Consider the following 21,653-nt stretch of genomic DNA (forward strand, 5'->3'; position numbering starts at 1 on the left):
ATAGTGAGGGAGAAAGGATGTGCTTGTGGTCAGATCTGCCTAATATTTAACAGCAAGAAAATTCATTTTCATTAAAGGAAGTAAATTGTGATACTTTCCAACCCTGATTCTACCTTTTTTTTTTTTTTTCTTTTTCTTTCTTGATTTTTAGAGAGAGAGGAAGGAAGAGGGAGAGAGAGGCAGAAACATCGATGAGAGAGGACATTGACTGGCCCACAACCTGGGCATGTGTCCTGACTGGGAATCGAACCAGCGACCTCTTGGTGCAGAGGTCGACGTTCAGCCACCAAACCACACCCGCCGGGCTGATTCTACCTTTTACATTTAGTTTTTTCTAAGAAAAATCATACAGACTTAAGAACTGAAAACAGCCTGAATAATTATTTTATCAAATTTACTCTCTAGAGAACCCTTCCCCATGAAATTCCATCAGATGGTTATCCTGCCTCCGATTTTCTTTTGACAAGAAAGTGCATTGGGCACAGCCTGCGAGCTGAACACGTGGGTGCAGAAACAGGGCGGGACGAGCAGGATGCAGACGGTTGTGCAGCCCGAGTGGTTCGCATCGCCAGTTTATCTTAGAGTCTGCCTGTCTGCCAGCTTCCACTGCTTCCTCCACCCTCTTACGTGCTCGTCTGCACTTCAAGGTTTTGAGAATAGTTGTCACTCATCTCAACAATCCCTTCCCCCTCTCAATTCCTTCATCCACTCCTTTGACGTAATTTATTGCCATTTCCGCTTTAAACACAGCTTGTCAGTGACCCTCCTGAAACTGTAGTTGGTACTAGAACAGTCGTCAGATGAAAGCTCCACAGAGCCTGCCCATCCGTTCACTGTGAAGCTCTTATCCCGCTTGAGTTGGGTACTGATGGGTGTTAATGTGGGATATGCAAAGCAGCTAACTCTCTGTAATTTTTTCTCCTCTCACTAAATAGCCTTCCTCCTTAAATAATCAGCTGGTATCTGTGGACTGCAAGAAAGGGACCCGCGTCCAGGGGGACAGTGCCCAGAGAATGCTCAGAATTGCTGAACCAGATGCGAGATTCAGTGGCTTCTACAGCATGCAAAAACAGAACCATCTACAGGCAGACAATTTCTACCAGACGGTGTGAAGAAGGGGAGTGGGGTGAGGTTTCAGAAGACAGAAGCGACTCAGTCTGCTCTGAAAAGTAAACTAGAGTGTGTGCACTTGCTTAGTGGGCTGGATCGGGTTGAGACTTGATGTGCAGCGCTAAGAACTCCTGGGATGGGCTCTGTCTACAGCAGTGTGCAGAACAAGCATTCCCACTTTTCCTCGAGATAACTGACCAAGTGTTTTCTTAGAACCAAAGTTTTTAAAGTTGCTAAGGTATATTTGCTTGTAATATAGCGGTAGAGATATTTGGGGTGGGACCGTCGAGTTTGGTTGGGGAAGTGGGTGGGAGGGTGGTGTTGGGAGGACAAGTTGGTCAGCGTGGCTCCGGGAGACATCCAGTCAAACAGCAGCAGCCTCGTGGCCAAAGGGTGTTCTTTCCTGTTGCTCTGAAGACTGCACAGGCTGTGGCACAGCTCAGGCCTGAGCGAGCAGGAAGCAGAAACAGGCCTGTGATCCAGCCGCCGCCGCCTTAGCACCGCCAGCCGACGCCCGCACCTTCCGTAGCCGCCCAGGTCTAAGCCCAGGCCCTTCCTCTAGTCGCAAGCGCAGCAGGCAGCGAGGGCGAGAGGAGCGTGGGGGCACGTTTCTCTGAAGGGGTTACTAAGGATATAGAGTTAGACTTTTTGCTGCTTTCGTTTTCTTCCAAGCCAGTCAGCCAGTTGCTAGCAGTCGGCAGGTCAACAGGACCCAGAGTCATTTCTCGGTGTGAGCACTGGAGCTTTCTGAGGACAGCGTGGCAGGGAGGGGCGGGGGCAGGACGCCAGGTATTTCCAGGGCTACACGTCACTGTTTGTCGTTGCTTCGTTCTGTTAGATTGTTGGTTGTTCAGTTTTTGTTGAAGCTCTAGCTTAAGAAGAAACTTTTTCTAAAAAAAGACTGATTGGGGATTTTTTTTTTCCTTATTATATACTGATTCTACAAAATAGAAACTACTTCATTTTAATTGTATATTATTCAAGCACCTTTGTTGAAGCTCAAAAAAAAAATATGCCTCTTTAAACTTTAGCAATTATAGGAATATTTATGTAACTATCTTTTGCTTCAAAAAAAAACAAAAGTATTTGTGTGCGTGTGTATATAATATATATATATACATATATATTTATACACATACAGTTTATGTTTTCCTGTTGAATGTATTTTTATGAGATTTTAACCAGAGCAAAGACAAACAGGCATTCCATATCAGTGCTTTCGATCACTTATAAATTTTTGAATAACACAAAATCTCATTCTACCTAAAGCCGAATGGGGAAGAAAGATGTGTGCAAGTGTGTGTCCGCACACGCCCTGGGCCGTCAGCGTCACACCTGCTGTGGAGAGGGGTTCCTTAGTGAATCTTCATTCGGATTTGCTTTCAGTTGGTTTTCAATTCGCTCCACTGGCCAGAAACATTGATGACAGTTTATCTTCATCAGCTCCTGGATGTTTGTTTTTTTTTCAAACAACTGTTTGAAACAACTACTGGAATATTGTCCATAATAAGCTGGAAGTTTGTTGTAGTTTGCCTCAAATATAACTGTATACTATAGTGTTAACTTTTCAAACAGCTCTTAGCACTTTTATACTAATTACCCATTTGTGCATTGATTTTTTTTTTTTCTTTTAAAAATGCTTGTTGTGAAAGACACAGATACCCAGTATGCTTAATGTGAAAAGAAAATGTGTTCTGTTTTGTAAAGGAACTTTCAAGTATTGTTGTAAATACTTGGACAGAGGTTGCTGAACTTTAAAAAAAATTAATTTATTATTATAATGACCTAATTTATTAATCTGAAGATTAACCATTTTCTTTGTGTTAGAATATCAAAAAAGAAAAAGAAAAAGGTGTTCTAGCTGTTTGCATCAAAGAAAAAAAAGATTTATTATCAAGGGGCAATATTTTTATCTATTTCCAAAAATTAAATTTGTTAATGATATGTTACCAAAATAGATTTACATCAGCCTGATTATTATAAAATTTTGTTGACAATTAATCCATTCCTGGCATAAAAAGTCTTTATCAAAAAAAATTGTAAATGCTTGCTTTTTGTTTTTTCAATCATGGCCATATTATGAAAATACTAACAGGATATAGGACAAGGTGTAAATTTTTTTATCATTATTTTAAAGATATGATTTATCCTGAGTGCTGTATCTATTACTCTTTTACTTTGGTTCCTGTTGTGCTCTTGTAAAAGAAAAACAAATATAATTTCCTGAAGAATAAAATAGATCTATGGCAGGCACTTGGCGTGTACTGTAGTTCTTCAGTTTGTTTTGTTCTCTTCAAGAACCAAAGCTGTAAGGGGATGGTCTGCAATCTGGTTCTTGGCAGCAGATAAACACTTTGAATCTTAAATCACACAATTTAACTTTCAGAATACTTCCACAACATTTGGGATTAGAAAGACAAGTTGTCCTTTCGTTTTCAGTCTGACGACCCCCCAGGCCACAAGCAGCTACGTGCAGTCTAACCGCACCTTGTCTAAGGGCACGCGGCCGCGGGCGCTGTTACAAACGTCTCGGACGGAGAAAGAGCAAGACTCCAGGCAGAAGCAGCTCAGCACAACCTGGAAAGCCCCTCCCCCGCTCCCACCCTGTAGTGATGGACAGTGTGTAGGATAGTAAGGGGGAGAAGCTAGCACTGCAAGGGAAGAGAATCATTAAAAACTACACCAAAAACTCTGAAAATAAAGCTCTCAAGCATACATTCTTATTTTTTTCAACATTTATTAAAGGACACTGCCTTGGTTAGAACTAGCAAGTGTTCCGTGACTGTGATGTATCCATGAGCAGCTGTTTCTAGAATCAGTGCTTTGGGGAAACACGGGCATGAATAAAGCACAACAGGAGGGGACGGGCAGCGCAGCGTACGGTTTCAGCACCTTAACGACACGGACTCCTCTTCAAGGGCACTTCTCCAGACACGCATGAAAGACAACTTCAGGTTACAGAACAAAAGATTCTGAAAGTAAATGGCAACTTAATGGTTACAGTTTGATGAATGGTGAAACACGGGCCACCTCTCAAACCAGTCAGTGTCAACAGTGTCGGCATTCTCTAAGCATTAGGCCAAGGTAACACCTATTCTGCTTCTGCTGCTTCTGAACTGCCCAAGTTTCAGTCTCTGGACAATACTGGTCGGTGATATTTATATTGACAATTTCGAAAAATCAGTGTTGGTTTCTGCCATCACTGAAGAACAGCTACAGTATAAATCTCCATGCTTTACTCCAGTCCTTCAATGTAGTTTAGATCTAGAAAGCCATAAAAACTCAGTGGGTAATGGTCAGTTAACAAAAATTTTAACTGCACATGCATAGCTAATACTACATCCTCTTACTCTACAAAGTGGAAGAGGAGCTCATAATTGTTAGTACTTAACCAAAAAAGTTCCTAGAATTCAAAATAGTGCCATAATTCCTCTTGGTTCATAATATACAGAGTTGGTGAAAGTGTGATCTATTAATACTGAGTCACAAACCCAAGTTCAAGTGCACTGAGATTCGGACCGCAGGAAGGGGAGGGGCGGCTCCAGCCGCTGCAACTGGGGAATCGGCTTCTTGCCCAGGAAGTTCCGGTGTGGATTCCGACAGCAGGAAGGGGAGGGGCACGGGAACCCTGCTGGTGTGGATTCCAACAGCAGGAAGGGGAGGGGCACGGGAACCCTGCGGGGCTTCTCGTCCACGTCCGAGGGCCTGCTGCCCTATGTGGGGCACAGAACTAGAGGGAGACACAGAAAACTTAAATAGAAACTGATCTCTTGTACATATTTACACAAGATATACATTTTATATACATCTTACATCTATATAAAAAATACCATTAATGAGAACTAAATATGAATGCAGGGATCTATAGTAGCAATTTTAAAGAAGGGTTTAAAGGGCTACACCCAACAATAAAACATTCTCTTAAAACACACTGCTGACCACTCATGAGGTAACTGGTGTTTTCCTGCCCAAACGTTGCTGACCGCTCGCTCACGAGGTAACTTGGGTCTGCACTTGCATTAGCTATTTCAATTTTTGAAACGAGGGTAACATAGGATTATTATCTTTGTGACTCTTCACCCTGAGGGTCGAAGTTCAAAAAACAGCTCACGTTCTGTGTTCTTGAAGTCGCTTGGGAGTGGGTGTCTGCTGGTTCAAATGAGCGCAGCTCAGAACCTACCACTCTGGTCCTTCTCAAGGAGCTCCTGACACGATTCACCTGTTAGGCTTTCAGGGCAACTGAAAGACCATGTTTTAGAAAAAAGAGTCACTGGTGTAAAAAAAAAAAAAAAAAAATCCAACTAGAGCATGTAAAGTGTGTTTCAAAAGGCGAATGCTATACAGTATACCACACCAAAAAAATTACTGAAAAATAACATATGGATAAAATATAATATGTAGCAGCTATGTACAAAGTTTCATTTAAATTCATTATGTATAAACAAAGTATCCTGAAGTTTATTATATTGTTTCACTTTCATACGCAATTACGAAAAAAGAGCCGGTGACCTGAGGTAACTTCGGCGTGAAACTGCAGGTCAACAGTGTGGTAAGACATCTGTCCAGAAAGGAGATACGAAAGGCCATGTCTCTTAGGGTACACTTAGAAGCCCCGCACGGTAGCTCTCTGCGGGGGCTGTGACAAAGCAGACTCCTTGGAACTCAGCTGCCGGTGTGCACGCGCCCTGTCCCTCTGGGGTGAGCACAGTGGCCGCGGGCACGACACTGCCAGCCCTGGAGCTGACTGCGGCAGGGGAGTGAAGCGGGGGCAGGAGGAGCTCGAGGAGCCCCAGCAGCCGCCCCATCTTCCTCAGGCCATGGGACCACTTTTGTACCTTCTTGAACTTCCCACCTGCACGCTGAAATTAAGGGTGTACTTGGGCAGCCGTGCCAGTCACTGGTGTTGGCGACAATGAGAAGGTCCACCAGGACAGGGAAGGCAAGTACCCCACGGGGAACACCCGTCCCTGGCGAATGTTCTGCTGCTGGCCCCAGAGGGAGGACCCTTCAGCTGCGGTGGGTTTCCGGATGGGTGGAAACTGGCTCTGAAACCACCCACACCCTGCACCTTCCCATGCACCTGACCCTCTGAGCATTACACTCCTCTCCCCCGTCTCCTTGGACGACAGTGTCCCCACTTCCATCCGAACCCTTGCTTCTTTCCCACCCAGCCCTCACATCGAAGCCAGGACGAACCACAGCGCGCAGACCAGCCCGGGCTCCCGGAGGCGCTGTGGCCTGTGCACTGGAGCGGTTGGATGGGTGCTGCCTCCCCGAGGCACACAGCGCAGGTCCCCAGTTATAGCCTGGGTTCTACAGGGGAAAATTAAACATCATTTTCCCCCAGCGCGCTCTGTTCTCTGGATCATAAAATTCTTCCATGAAGTCAGATGATAAAACAGCTAGAGAATGCTCCAGCAGCTCATTCTTTCTCTGCCCTCATGCCAAGGCCCTAGGGACCCAGGATAATTAAAAACTGACATGTTCTTTATGTTCATCTCATTCCTGTCTCACATCTAGGAGAACAAACCTCAGAACAATCCAGCTTTCATACCAATGCTAGCACAACACTAAAGTAAACAAAGATGTTAAAAAAAAACTCAGAATGTAATAAGAAAAAGCCTTCCACCAGAAAAACAGCTTATGGAAAAACCGATGTCTTTCTATGCGCTGTTCACCAAAGGCTGGCCGGCTCCGCATCACGTCTCCTGCAGGCTCTGCATTGCCCTGAGCCCTCGTGCCCAGCTCTGAGACTTCCTCTGGACGAAGCTGGGGTGGAAGAGCCGCCCCATCCGAGTCAGCCGACACCCCGAAGCCCCGCCTTCCCCGTGCACGGCTAACAGCAGAGGAGAGAACCACGGGAAGGAAAGCTACCAGAAGGGCTTGCTCTTTAGAGTGGACCGAACGCTACAGGACACATATTGTGATGCTTTGAAAACCTGTCACCTGAATAACTGCTACTTTACAGAAAGTAACTGCCCTGAGAAGTGTTAGTTTTGCCTATAATTAAATTCCCCGGCCCCCTCTTTACCGTCCGTTTCGCTCTTCCCTGAGCAGAGCGGGCAACCTCACTCCCTCCTCGCCTCATCGCCGTCGCCCTCCTGTCGATCTCGACCCTGCTGAGATCTACGGCTCATCTCTACTGTCCTGGTTCACGGAAGTCCATTCTTCTCATTTTGTCCTGCACCCCCCTGGCCCTTGAAACAACCCTTGTTATAGTTCCTCTGGAACTGTTAGCGGACTGTTCCCACCTCCAGGCTCCTCAATAATCCGTCCTCCTCTTCCTATTGTCCCCATGGTGGCACAAACCACCCTTCCCAAACCCTCCCCGTGTCAACCGCTGAGACCCTACTTATTCACAATTCAGGCAATGTTTCCCTAATCCCCCCACGCCCTGCCTCGACCTTTACAGTTCAGTCGTGGAAATGACGTCCAGCCCAGGCCTCAAGCAGAAGGTGACTTACACAGGCCTCATTGGTAGCGTGATTCAGCCATGTACCCTCACCCGGCACAAGTGGGATGACCAAGGTGGTGGTTCTGAAAGTGACTGTCCCGCCAGCGAGACGACGCATTTCCTGCGCGGCCCGAACTTCCCGCAGGGCTCCGAGCCCGAGGAACTCACCTTTCAGAATATAATCCGTTAACAAGCTCGGAACTTTTTCGCTGTCCTCTTTCATGGCACGAAGAACTACGAAAGAGAAGAGAAAGGCAACAATTCTAAATTCAGAGAAAAAATATTTAATTTCAATCGCTCTAGCCTTAATCTTCACTAATTACATGGTATAACCAATTAATGCAAATTACTATTTTCTAGGGAAGGGAATACGCCTGCAAACGCTCCAGAACTGGAGCTGACTGAGTCCTTATGCGGGTAAGGCTACTGCAGTTCCCAAGAGCTGTTGCCCCGGTTTCACAATCAGTGCAGCCAGGACAGAGGCGGGTTGTTCGCACGGGGCCGAGTTTTGGCACAAAGGCCGGAGAGCAAGCTCCCACCGTGTGCACGTCTGGGGACTGAGGGACAGGAGAGCCTGGGGGCTGCAGATGTCAGAGCTGGACAGAGTCTTCGGTGAGTGTCTGCCAGCCTTCTTGGAAACGGCTACAGAAAAGACCAAAATGAAGACAGACATCCTCTGAGCAGCACCTGCCAGGCGCCTCCTCCTTCTAACTACTGAGGAACCTGGGCTGAATCAGCCTCATCCTAAAGGGAGCCTGACAATTGTATCTCTAAGCAAAGACAAAACAGAAAAAACAGCTACTATTATAGTGGTTTAAAAAAAAAAAATCTAAACCACCCAGGTACAGATAAACCCACAAACAAATACTGTAATTCTGCAGCGACTGCCAGAGCATGCCGGGAAAAAGCGCCTCACTATTTCCCCCCAAACATATGACAATACTACCCAGCGGAACTGTCAAGTCAGCCTGCCTGGGTTTAAACCCCGGCTCTGCTGCTTCCTAGGCGTGGACTCGGAGCAAGTTACTTAACCACTCAGGGCACCCAGTTGCTCATGAGGTCAGACTGTCGCAAAGGCTTACTGAGTGTTCAGTTACTAATTCAGATGTACAGGGCTTGGAATAGCGCCTGGTACATAACGCATGCTACGCAAGCATTAGCCATAATTATTAACATGACTAATAGCACTTTAATTATTATTGTACCTCAATAGCTTTTACCAGTGAAGCTATATAACCTTAAACACTGTCCACACAGAGCCCTGTGGCTACCATCTCCAGGTGGTGGGAGCAGAGACGCAGGTGCTCCCCAAAGTTCTCAGGAGATAACCACTTTTTGATTTTCAAAGTGAAAGTCACCCTTCCATCCAGTCTTCACCACAGTCCTGGCTCATAACTATGTTAGCGCAGACAGTCACTCACACACCTGCACACGTTCACTCACCCAGATTCCAAGCTGCATCACACCATGAAGATTCCATCTAGGAACTGGCCCAGGGACATTCTGATATGAACATTCTGATGACCATGGTTTGACCAAGTAAATGTTCGTCCTCAATCTGAGAAGGCGGGGTCTCTCAGTAATTCCTAACTTCTAGGCAGTATTTATGTTCCCATCTTAGAGGGCTACTATGTCCAGCATTTCTGCTTCCAATCATATTTTAGATTTGTTTTCAATTCTATATAAAATCACATACCAAAAGCCAACATCATTAAAAGTACAGTAGACTGGGAATTAAGAGACCCGGTCCTGTAACTAACCATTCCCCTGTGTGATCTTGGACACGCAAAACTTCATGAGTTCTTCCTGAAAATTAGAGGGCTGGCCACCCAGTTACTCTCTTAATTCTTTATTTTAGACTGGCTGGCATCACTTGACTGATCCATATTTAAGCATTAAGTGTTTTTGAAGTATTAGTCTCCAGGGTGTCAATGGAGGTGGGGGGGGTGGAGAAGGAGGGACATCTGTCATGCTTTCAACATCAAAGATTTTAAAAAGAAAAATCATTAAATTATCATTAATAACAATAAGTATTAGTCTCCGAAGGAATGACTAAAAGCTTCCGGTCAGCAGGCAGGCAGCTAGTGAATAAGACCCTCACGGTTTCCTCGTGCCTCCCCGACCCGTCTCCATGTCATTCATTTCCAAAATACCCATGTACGTGATGCTGTGGCACCTGGCTCCCCTTTACCATCAGGCGTTTACAGTGAGAAAGAACCTAACATATCAGCAAACTCGATCCCTTTAGAGAAACAAGGCAGGGTATGGAGCTACCCCACATCACATGTGCAGGACAGGGCAAACGCAGGTTTATAGCTGTGAGTACGTGAAACACAGCTTATTCTTGTATTATTATTTATTAATTATTGTATTATTTTCCATATGAACGCTGTAAACTACGTTTGCCCCACCCTGTACATTAACTTGTTTACTATGAGGTAAGGAGAGCAATTATTTTAGCCTCGTTGTTCATGGTGACTAGGAGAGAGAGGGTAAGTGACTTCCAAGGACATCCCTGTAAATGACAGGACTAGAACCAGAATGCAGGGCTCGCGTATGGCTATCATGAAAGACACCTGACATCATGTACAGTTACGTCTGACAAGTTACTTTTGTTAGACTATTTTTGTCTGCTTTGTTCACTAAAGTATCTCAAGTGCCCAGAACATGACCCAATACACAGTAAATCTTCATCAAATGTTTTCTCAGTGAATGAATATTCTTAAATTGATATTTATGTTCTACCTTAACTACCACCTAGGGTTCTACATTCATAAAAGAGAGAGAGAGAGAGTTAGCCATACTTCTAAATCTTTCCTCTTCAGTTACTGACAGTCATATTGACATGTGGTCCATGAAGCACCTTATTTATTGATAAGTGAGTATGTTCCTAAACATACAAAAGGTAATGGAGAATCAAGATACATTTTTTTCCCCAAAAGCTCAGCTTGTACATATTTTAAGAGGCCAGAAAATAAAAACATAAATCAACTCTAGTTTTGTGTTAGATGTCATAACCATTTATTTCATTCTCAAAAGAATAAAGGATGACCTCTATCATTTATTACCCCAAATCAATAAAACAAAACAAAAATAGCAAGTAGTCAGCCAACTAAAATCAGTATTTAGAATCAGCAAAGGGTAAGTAACAGTTCAATTTTGTCTTTACTCACTTTTTGTTAATATTTGAAGATCTTCAACAGATGGTGGTCCATTTTTTTTCTCATAAGGAATAACTGTCGTCAAGTACTGCCAAGTTTAAAAAAAAAAAAGTGTCACTTAAATCTGAACTATCTAAACTGCCAAAATTAGAGACAATTACCAGGGGTCTACTTTATAACATGAAATATGAGTTACTTTAGTAATGAACACAGGTATCTTACTGTCTCAGCTGAAGCTCATTTTTTACCCATGTCTATCTGCTGCATTCAAGCCCAGTGTCAACATAAATATTCATTTTTTCACCTTTCAGTTATTAAAAATTTCACAGGAGTAAGTCTGAGGATGATTTATTTGTTCAATTTGTTCATTTTTAAAGTGAAGTGTTATCTAACATTCCCCTTGTATATTGTTCAACACATTTTTAAAACAGTAATTTTAACTAAAGACATAGTTGTAACAGTACTGCATAAAAAATGTTCCCAACAGTCAAATAATTCTGTTTCAGACCATTTTTTTCTGGTTGAACAAAATGGTCACACAAATGACTTGACAACTATAAAACATGTACCAGCTTCTTTGAGAAACTATCAAAGACACATTTACCCAAATAATTTAAGAGGTGTATTATTATTATTGTTGTTATTATTTTAAATTATTGTGTAAGTAGTTATAACTGTTTAAAGGTATTAGGAAAAGAGAAAGTGAAAGAGAGAATGGCCTAAGGGGAAATGAACAACAAAAACTCATGTCTGAAATTGAGACAAACTACCTAGTGTATTAGTGTAATGGCTCTCAAGTATCAGAGTTATATCCTGTAACTATATCCCACGAACGTACAATCTAAAAATTATTGTCCAGATTCTCCTATTCTGGCCACTCCACCAAAAAAAAATACACAGTTTACTGCAGTCTGCATATACTAGTTTTCCTTGCAACCTCTTCAGCCCCTCCTCCCATTACTTAGCCCCTGCCCCACATCTCAGCTCTTGTTCCTAATCCTCTTTGAGTGATTTTATCCCACTCATAATGATAAAAAACAACAACATAGAGTTACTTAGCAATAACTGGATCCCCAGGTTCAGAAAAGCAGAAAAAGTGTAACTTGTTCAATCTTTAAGAAGCTTAGTTTTCTATCATCTTTTTGGTGTGGGCCTCTCCAAGGTGATGCCAATTGTATAACCAAGCATGTTTCTTGTGTAGAAAACCCCAAAAGCCGGCAGCGCCCACCTGGGCGCACAAGGCAGGCACTGCAGACAAGCGGAGGAGCACCAGGGCGCCATCCGGCGCGCACACTACCGCTGCACTTTCAAGCCCTCCTGCCCGCTCCCAGGTGCTGCTCAGTTTGGAGGTTATTTTGCCATCTTGTGGATTTGAGAGAGGTGAGAAGCACCAGAATTTTTAAAAATTTCAACCATCCCTGCAGGAAACCCTTTTATAAGCTGCAAATGTCCGTGTGAAGGGTTATTTGATGTTGATTATTTCCCTTAAGTAATACAGACTATCTGCAGTGCCTTCTTCTAGCGAACCGCCCGCAAGCTGCACTCTGCACACTCCCTCAATCTTCGCCTAAGAGCCAAAATGAAGAGTTTTCTTTTTGAGGTGAAAATTTCAAGTTGTGAGAAGTAATTTTAAGCACACTCAATGCAGATGTGTTTCCCATGTTCGTGATATTCCTGAAATCTTTATACAAATTTGTTAATATAAAGCAAACTGCTACACTCACATCCATGTGTGATTTTATATAAATAATGTTTCATGTCTTTGGTAAACAAATGAGTTGGCTAACTATATGATACAACTTGAAAATACACAAATATCATTTAAAAGGAGGTAGAATGTATCTACAGACATTTCTGACCTAGTACTTTAATCTAAAAGATATCAACACCTGGCTTTCTTTCCCTAAAATGAGACCCGTTTCTTAAACTTTCAGAATTAAAGTAGCATATTTTAGTTATTTTTTCACAATTATATAGTCTACACATGCAATTAATTATGTGTATATGTTAATATCTATTTGGTTAAAAATGAGAGTGAAAAACAGAGCTCTAAAACATGCATTCAGAATGCATTTAGTCTATACTGTACAATTTGAAAATGCTTTTTCCAAAAGGGAAATTCTATGCATTATCAAGACTATACATATAATAAACTTTCTTACCTCTTTTAAGCAATAGTCTTAGTAAATTAGTAAAACCTGTTTTCAGGACCTTCACTTACACAGAGAACAAAAAAGCAGAGAATGAGAAAAATAAGGATAACCGAGCACCTGTTTCTCTCCACCTGAATTCCCAAAGGTGTGGCGGAGGCCATTCTGAATGACATGGGAGATCCCCTCCATGCTGAAGCGCTAAGGCAGCAATAGACAGCCCGGAAGAAAAGGACAGAGAGAAGTCAGAGACTATTAGTAAGAATGTACCACAGTGACTTATGTATGTGCCCAAGAGGCAAGCAGTTAGAAAATGCCACTACTCATTCAGATAAAACAGACAAATTCATGCTGTTTAAAATGTTTTTTTCCCCATTTCTTTGCAAGTCAAATGCTTTTATGTCACTATATTCATGAAGATTTTTCCTAACATAGCTGATAAATTTGCTCCAATGTAAACATTGTAAGTTGTACACATATTTATTTATGCTATATAAAATTTAGCATAGTTTTAAAGATACCTTTTGATATTGTTTACCTGATTTTATCAAAAGTCTGAAAACCTAATACCAACAGTATACATATTTTCAGCCTGAGTTTGCATATTTCTACCATAAGTTTGGAGAACGTTAACATAGCACTTGGCAAATGAAATGCTGTTACTTGGAGAGCTGATGACTGCTTCCCACTTGCTTTCGGGACACCTGTCACTGCCCTGGTGCAAAGTGGGAACCAGAGAACACAGTGGATCCCAGTGGGCCAGCCAGGCCCCTAACTCTTCTGCAAAGACTTTCCCCACAATTCTAGCTCCCTTCTCCCAGCAACCTCCAAGACTTCCTAGAATTCACTGTGCCGAAAAGGGAATATTTCTTTCCAGACATCTTATCTTGATGTGTGGCCAGTGTACCGTGTCATCAGACACAGTGAAAAGTGTCCAGTGGCACCTCAATGGCTGCTGAGTCAAAGGATTGAGCTGAATCCCAACACCATGACTAGTTCAGAGGAAAGGCACCCTGCAAAGGAAGTTCAGTATGGAGTCACCGAATGGTTTCTTTCCCTGGAATTTTACAGGGGAAAGTTAACTCAGTAAACACATTTGAGAAATTGAGATAAAGAACAGTTTACAATGCTCCCAGGAACAGAAGAAAAGAAATCAAGGCAGTGGTCTTTGCCCTCAAGAAATGCATAGTTTAGCCCAGTGGTTCTCAAAGTGTGGTCCAGGGAACACCCCCAAGAGGTCCCAGAAACCCCTTTCAGGGGTCCATTTCTAAATTATTTTCTTAGAAATACGAAGGCATAATTTTTTCACTCTCCTTCTCTAATGACTTAGAATGAAATATTCCAAATGACAAACTGAATGCAGAAACAGATCTGAAAATCTAGCTGAATTCCATTAAGTAGATATTAATGAAATGGACAAAAATGCATAGCAATGTCATTTTGCTCGATAAACTTTTTGAAATATAGTTATTTTTCATAAAAATACTATGTATGTAAGCATTAATAAATTTCTTGTTGGTATTTTTAAATGAATAATTATATTAAATTTCTATCAGCTTTAATTTCTGATACAATAAATATCAATATATAATATATAACCTACATAAAATATAACTTAAAGAAACAAAAACTCTTTCGGGTCTTCAGCAAATGTTAAGAATAGGAAGAAGTCCCGACAAGCTGGGAAAGGCCAGAAGCGGTCACCTCGGAGGCGCGAGGCGCGTCTGCCGGAGGCCACAGCAGGGGCCTCTCCTGGACCATCCTTCTTCCCCACCCACCTGCCAGGCTGGGTTTCAGAGAGAATCAGTGTCTGGTCAAGACAACTGGACTGAACAAGCTTCACTGCTGACAGCGTAACTGTTACCAGAGATGTATAACTGAACCCTAATCTAAGATACCAACACCTGGCTTTCTTTTTTGTAAAAGAAAAACATACCGAGAACTATTTTTGTCGATTTTTCAAGTGCTATCATATAATCTGTTCACATTTTTAAAACAGATTTTCAAAAGAGATGACTTATCTTGTTTCAGAATCTATATAAAAATTACGAGAAACTCTTCAAATAAATGTCAACTCATTTTTAAAAATTCTATTAAAGGTATTTCCTTTCAAAAGCAACAGAGAAAAAAATACTTAATTTTCTATATTATCTGACTCCATTATCTATGGGCACAATAAAACCAGATATAAATTCAGAAAATCTCAAGCAATAAGAGAATTTTAGAATCCGTGTATCAGGAAACTAAAGTATACTTTATATTTGAACATCACATCCAAAAAACACTATCTTTACTTTTACTCTGCCACTTGGAAATCTAATTTCTATTTCTATAAAAAAAATTAGGTTTATGCAAATTCTTAAATTCCAAAGATATATATGTAATTTACGTCTCTACACTAAATATGCAGTTGTCAATACTGCTGAGCCATTTCAACTACAGTAGCCTGACTACTTCTGAGAGATAACTTTGATGAAACTCCAGGCTTGGTGGAAATAAAAGAAAGTGCAATCATGTGAAGCCACAGTAACTCAGAAAAACACAAAACTAACAGCGGATCTTAGCTCTCTGCCCTTTGACTGACGACGGCTGAGTCAGTAGCTGTGGCCAACCAGGCCCCACTGCTTCCTAACCAGGCAGTGACATGGCAGTCAGGAAGGTTCTCCTGCTCCTGTTCCACTGGAGAAAATGACAAGAAAACCAGAGGGCTCCTGGGAAATACAAAGAAACAGAGCTCTCTCTGGCTGCCATCAACTCCCACCTCCCCAGGAATCACAAAGTAACAATGTTCTGCCTTCACTGCACTTTCAAACTCTCCCTTCTCTGCCAGCCTAGCTCTTTCCCAAGGGCACCTGTAAATTATCAAACCCTCAGCCTGGTTCCTTTCCTCAGTTTCCTCAAACAGTTCTTCCCAGGTGTCATTCCTTTGATGCTGAGGTCTCCAGACACCTTTCAGATCGGGGACATCAGCACTCTCCTGCGTCCCCACCCCCACCTCTCTGGCTGCCCTTCTGTGCTCATCTCTCACGTGCCAGGGTCCCCAGAATTTTGCCCTCTCTCTCAGTGTTCCCACTCGATGGTTCTCACTTTTGCCTCCATAAACTACAGTTCTACTTTGCTAAGATCAGTAAAATGCTAAGAACAGAGACTAGCACATCGGAAAAACTCAGTAAACATTAGCTATCTTTATTGTAATTAATTTCCCTCCTGACTAGTATGTTTAATGGCTTATTGGACTGGACACCTGTACCTCAATATTTCTAAAACTCATTATATATCCAAAAGTGAATTCCTCCTCCTCTCCCTCACCAAAAAAAATCAAACAAAAATAAAAAACAATAAACCTGTTCTTCCTCCAGCATTCAATACCTCTCATTCATTTACTCATTCGTTCAACAAATAAATTGAGCGACATATTCTTGCAGGTATTAAGGATTCAAAGTGAGCACATCAGCCAAGACCCCTCCCACCCTCACGAGCTGACATGAACTAGAAAACTGCAGACAGCGGGTGTCCTGCCGATAGCTACAACAGGGCACATGAAAACCGCATGCTTACTTTGTACTAGGTCAGAGAAAAGTTCTCTGACGAGGTGACATCTGAGCTGAAACATGAATTGCACAGCCTCCCAGATACGCTACAAAGGACAATGGACAAAAGAGATCCTCTCAGACAACAAAACCCAAAGCAGCCAAAGTGGCCAACCTAGGAGTTCCCTGTGCAGCCAGTGTGCAGGGGTCCTGCCATTCTCCAGCAGGACGTCAAACAGTAGCTACTGACAACTTCCCTTCTCCACACCTCCCTGGAAGTTTCGCTGCAGAGCCCGGCTCCCTCCTCTCCCCTCCCCTGTGTGCGGATGTGCTGGGATGGAGGCTTGGCCTCTGCACCATCAGGGCTGCATCGGGACTGATGGAAAGGGCAGCCATTCCCCAAAGATGGTGCCTTGAGGCGGGATGCAGTCAGGCTTCACGAGACCTGCACGGCACCCTTTGGAGAAGGGGTACAGGTGTTCCAGCCATACTTGCCAACTCAGAAATCAGTGACCTGACCCTAATTCCTCCTGGTGCCCAAACCAATCCAGTCAACCTCCTTAATATCGCTGAAATTTAACTACTTCTCCATCCCTGCTAACACTTCCTTGCAAGTTTCTTACCTGAATGACTGCCACAGCCTCCAAATCAATTCTTTATCCCTAGCTGTCTCCTTCCAAGTTCTCTTTGCATCACTTACATTATCCTTCCAAAAGACTAATCTGAACATGTAACCACTCCCTTAAAACCTCTTTTTGGTTTCCCATAGCTTTTAAAATCAGACTAAGTTCCCTGGCCAGTTTGGCTCAACGGTTAGAGCGTCGGCCTGTGGTCCAGAGAGACCCGGGTTCGGTTCCCGCTAAGGACGCGTACCTCAGTTGCAGTTTTTCCCCTGCCCTGGTTGGGTCATATGGGTGACAGCTACTCGATGTGTCTCTTTCACGTCGATGTTTCTCTCTCTCTCTCTCTCTTCCTCTCTCTCCCTCCCACTCTATCTGAGCAAAAATGGAAAAAATGTCCTCGGGTGAGGATAAAAAAAATAAAATACAGGCTACATGACGTAGCATGGTGCACAAAGCCATCCATTTTCTGGCTACTAGCTGGATACTTGCACATCCTCTTTTTTACTTACTTCTTCCCTCTCCTCCTAGCTTTCTCTTTGAACTTCTAGTCATAATGAACAACCTGCAGTTCTCCAGATGTCCCTAACTGTCACCTCCAGGTGACAGCCCATACCACTCCCAACGCTTCGTATGCCTGTCCCCCCCATTGTTCTTCCCATCCTCAGGAGTCAGCTCAGCCTTCCCAGACCCCCACACCAAACCACAGCCAACAGCAAGGCACGCACACCTCTACCGCACACCTCTACCGGGGCCGGGCCAGGGACAAAAAGCACTACAAGCAATGATCACAGTATACCTGAGTCTCTCAACCTCGACATCACTGACATTTCAGGTATACTAGTCTCCGCTCTGGGGGCAGTCCCATGCACTGCTGGCATTTATTTAAATGGCATCTCCAGCCTCTACTAAGCAAGACACCACTGGCACTGCCCCCACCCCACCCAGTGTGACTATGACAAACTTTTCCAGACGCTGCCTAATGTCTGGTGGGGGTCACGCTGGCCTGGGTGAGAATCACTGCATAAGGTCCAGTAAATGGTTTGTCCTCCAGACCCCCAGGCCACAGGTAGCACGCCCTGGAGGCTGGGATTCACTCTGTATCCTTAACACACACACTCCTGGCACATAAGTAAAGATCCATACCTGCTTGTCCATCCGGCTGGTGTGGTTCAGATGGTTGAGCGTCAACCCATGCACCAACAAGTCACGAGTGCAATTCCCAGTGAGGGCACCCAGTGGGCTCAATCCCCAGTAGGGGGCGTGCAGGAGGTAACCAATCTTTGTTCCTATCTCTCCCTCCCTCTTCCTTCCTCTCTAAAAAAATCAATAAAAACATACTTAAGATATATATGTTTGATAATAGTTTTAAAAGGATAAATCACAATATTTTTTCAAAGTGAGATGAGCACAAGATGTAAAGAAGAACAGCAGAGAAAGAAAAAGGAAAATTTTAGTTAGATCCAGGTAGATCATTTTTTATTAAATTCAATTCGATTCTCAAACTCTTTAAGGACCGAAATGCTTCCTCCTTGGCCCACAAAGCACACGCCCGTCCTCGGCGCACAGGAGGCGTCTGATCGACAGTCACTGCCTTAAATTGCAAAATTCTTCATCAATTATTACACTTCCAGATTTTTCTATGAAACCAGGAATCACACCTTAGTCAAAAGTACTTGGAATAAAAATTTTTTCAACAGTCCACTCTGAGAAGAAAATGTCAAAGCAGAAATGAGAGATCTGGGCTCTCGCCCAGCTTTGCCACTAACTGACATGACACAGTCCCTGCTCCTGCCAAGGCCTGTTTCCTCACCTGAAAAACACATGAGTAAAATGTCAGTTGTAAAGGTCTTATCTGTAAATTCTGAGTCTGTGAATTAATTCAACCAGGAGACATCATTTTTAAGAAGACAGATCGAAGGCGCACGCACGGTACAGACCGGAGGGCCGCACGTCAGTGCTCTGGGAGACAGACCCACGCAGGAGGGCATGCGGACAGAGCTGCTCCCAAGCTTCATGTCACTAGAAGGAGTGAGAACATGCGGAGGAGGGGTAAGACTAGGTCCTTCTCCCCATGCAGCGGGCGCAGTACCTGGGTCCTAGCAGCTAAGCCGAAGTTGTATAACACTCCTAGGACCAGAGTCCAAGCGTCTGAGCTTGTAATCACCGGATCATGAGGCCTCTTGCCATCTTGCGGGAGAGAACTTTTTTAAAAACAGCTAAAAGGCAAAAATAATCTGAGGGTGAAGAAAGAAAGATGATATGACAAAACAAAATTGTCAAATCACAGACAACAATACGTGAAGGGGGGTGTGAATGGACAGGAGTGGATTAATTTTAAAAAATTATTTGTCAAAGACATGAAACAACAGATTTCTCAGAAAGGCCACTGAGGAACCTGGTCCAGGAAGTCAGCACAAGGTTAATCAAGTAAGATAAAATAAGCTGTGTTGGCATATTTTGTAAAACTACAGTGTGACTGAGATACATAAAACCCCTAGGATAAAGGAAAGAGCAGCGACTAGAAGATCAATGAATTAGAAGGACCAAGGATGGGAAAGACGAGGCAGGAAGAAATAGGAAAAGAGCCCTGAAGAGAACACAATCGAGTCTGCTTTAAAACCACTCTATAAATTCCCAAAAACAATACACTCTTTGAAAAGCAAAACGAATCTTAAAAAGATAAAACCTCAGAGACAGATTAAATTTACTTTTCGGTCACCTTCACCTCATTTAGAAAGACTGCATTTATAACCTTGAGAGTAGGTGCTCATGGTACTTAGCTGGGCCAGGGGGAAGACTTTCTCTGTGCTTAAACTGTGTAAGGAGGGAGAGAGGGAAAGGGAGTGAAGGAAGGAGAGAGGGAGAAAAGTGCCACAGGCATGTCAGAGCGCTGAGACCCCAGTCTCAGGGGTAGGAATGCTCCACGAAATGAAGGGCATTAAATAAAGATCTGTTATAGTTTGCTTTTTTGCAATCTTCACCAGAGGACACGCTTACTGATTTAAGAAAAAGGGTAAAAGAGGAGGGAAGGAGGAACGGAGAGGGAGAGAGAGAAACATCAATGTGAAAGAGAAACATAGATCAGTTGCCTCCCATATGCGCCCCAACCAGGGATTGAACCCACAACCTAGGCAGGTGTCCTGACCGGAAATCAAACCCTCAACCCTTCAGTGTACAGGACACTGCTCCAACCAACTGAGCCACACAAGCCAGATCTGTTATAATTTAATTAAAATAAACAAGCACACTATTAGGTGTGTCAGAAAACCTAACCCTGCCTCCATCTAATCTACTATTCATAAATTTGAGGTGAAAAACCCAAATGGTCAAGTCCAGGTGAAAAGCTGGTAAAGATTCCGTGAGCCTCAAACTATTTGTCACCTGTGCATCCTTTTCCCACCACATCTTTATGAAGAGGTTAGCAGCTCTGCAACAGGCCCTTCTCAGACTGGAATTGTTGACATGCACCCATTTGTACGCAGGAAACTGATTAAGCATTACAGTATTCGCTTCATTGTTCCCCTGGCCGCCACAGTGTCAGGGCAAGGCCGGGAAGGGCTCCCTGGGCACCGGGCTTCAATCACACGCCAGGACTGAGAATACTCACAAGCGTCTCATGACCATTTCCTCCCCTGGGGTGAGTCTGTATTAAGTCTCAAAATCAGCAATTCTCTACAAACTTTTCTCAGACAAAACCAAGAGCAACAAAGTATAAACAAGATACAGAAGATTTTCTTAATCTATAAAAATCTGAAGGAACACAAAGAAATGAGCCAAGATCTCCAAGCCCACGCACAGCAGGCCTGCAGAACTCAGGACTGAAAAGGGCGGGGGCAGGGTCCTTGCACGGGCCTCCCTGGGGCCTGCAGAGCCTCCCTCCAGTGCACACTGGCTCGTGATCTCACACTTTCAATGAGCCTTCACTGACTTGTTTATGAAATGGCAGAAATAATAATAATGTCTACTGGGTAGGGCTGCTATGATCATTCAATGAGATCATCCACGGGAAGCACTTTAGCAAAGTGTTCAGCAAATATAAATATTCAAAAGTGGTCTCGGTTATTCCTTTACCAAAGCTACCATAATATTTAAGACTAACCTCCCAGGGAGAAGTAACCACACCTTTCTACCTTTCTCCAGAACAGTAAAAACAGGATTTCAAGTTCTCCTCACAGAAATGAAATGGTAACTGAGAAATTCTAAGTTCCTGATTATAGTCTTTAGCTTAAGGACTGAAGATAACGTGAAGAAAAGGCACTACTGTCTATGTTTGAATATAGAAATCAGCTAAAAAAACTAAACAGAAAACAAGTAACACTTTTAGGTAATTCAAGGTCTTTCTTAACAATAAAAAGAATACAGCTAGAACACAATACATAAACTGAAAAGCAACAAGAATCAGATACAGTGTCCTAGCTTGTTAATTCATCTCTAGCAGTCGAAACATATCAACTCCCTCTATGCCCAGCACATTCACAGGTCAATTAATTTCACAGAAAGCAAGATGTAAGACAAAGAAAAGCAAAAGTAACCAGGAGGCCAGGAAAATCAGTCTATTTCTGCTACCAAACTTTTAGCTTCATCTGACGCCAGCTGGTACAGATCTCTAACTGGCCAGGAAATCT

At 43.2% G+C, this 21,653-nt stretch overlaps 2 protein-coding genes across 5 annotated transcripts in view; one reads left to right on the plus strand and one right to left on the minus strand.

Moving 5' to 3' along the window:
- The window catches only part of CRIM1 (cysteine rich transmembrane BMP regulator 1), a 179,446-nt gene extending 176,074 nt beyond the window's left edge, over positions 1–3,372 (plus strand). For both annotated transcript variants that reach the window (XM_036262671.1, XM_036262670.1), the window contains exon 17: positions 936–3,372. In XM_036262671.1, coding sequence (XP_036118564.1) covers positions 936–1,112 — 177 coding nt within the window. In that variant the 3' untranslated portion in view covers positions 1,113–3,372. The remainder of the gene's footprint in view (positions 1–935) is intronic.
- A 1,371-nt stretch (positions 3,373–4,743) lies between these two features.
- The window catches only part of FEZ2 (fasciculation and elongation protein zeta 2), a 38,778-nt gene continuing 21,868 nt past the window's right edge, over positions 4,744–21,653 (minus strand). The window contains exons 6-9 of one of the 3 annotated variants that reach the window (XM_036263367.1): positions 12,996–13,076; positions 10,738–10,813; positions 7,733–7,798; positions 4,744–4,840 (exon numbers count right to left, since the gene is read on the minus strand). In XM_036263367.1, coding sequence (XP_036119260.1) covers positions 4,824–4,840; positions 7,733–7,798; positions 10,738–10,813; positions 12,996–13,076 — 240 coding nt within the window. In that variant the 3' untranslated portion in view covers positions 4,744–4,823. Of the gene's footprint in view, positions 4,841–7,732; positions 7,799–10,737; positions 10,814–12,995; positions 13,077–21,653 lie in introns of those variants that run through there. The other 2 variants (XM_036263368.1, XM_036263370.1) reach the window with 2 other exon arrangements.

Source organism: Molossus molossus, unplaced genomic scaffold, assembly GCF_014108415.1.
Source record: "Molossus molossus isolate mMolMol1 unplaced genomic scaffold, mMolMol1.p scaffold_m16_p_15, whole genome shotgun sequence".
NCBI classification, from domain to species: domain Eukaryota; kingdom Metazoa; phylum Chordata; class Mammalia; order Chiroptera; family Molossidae; genus Molossus; species Molossus molossus.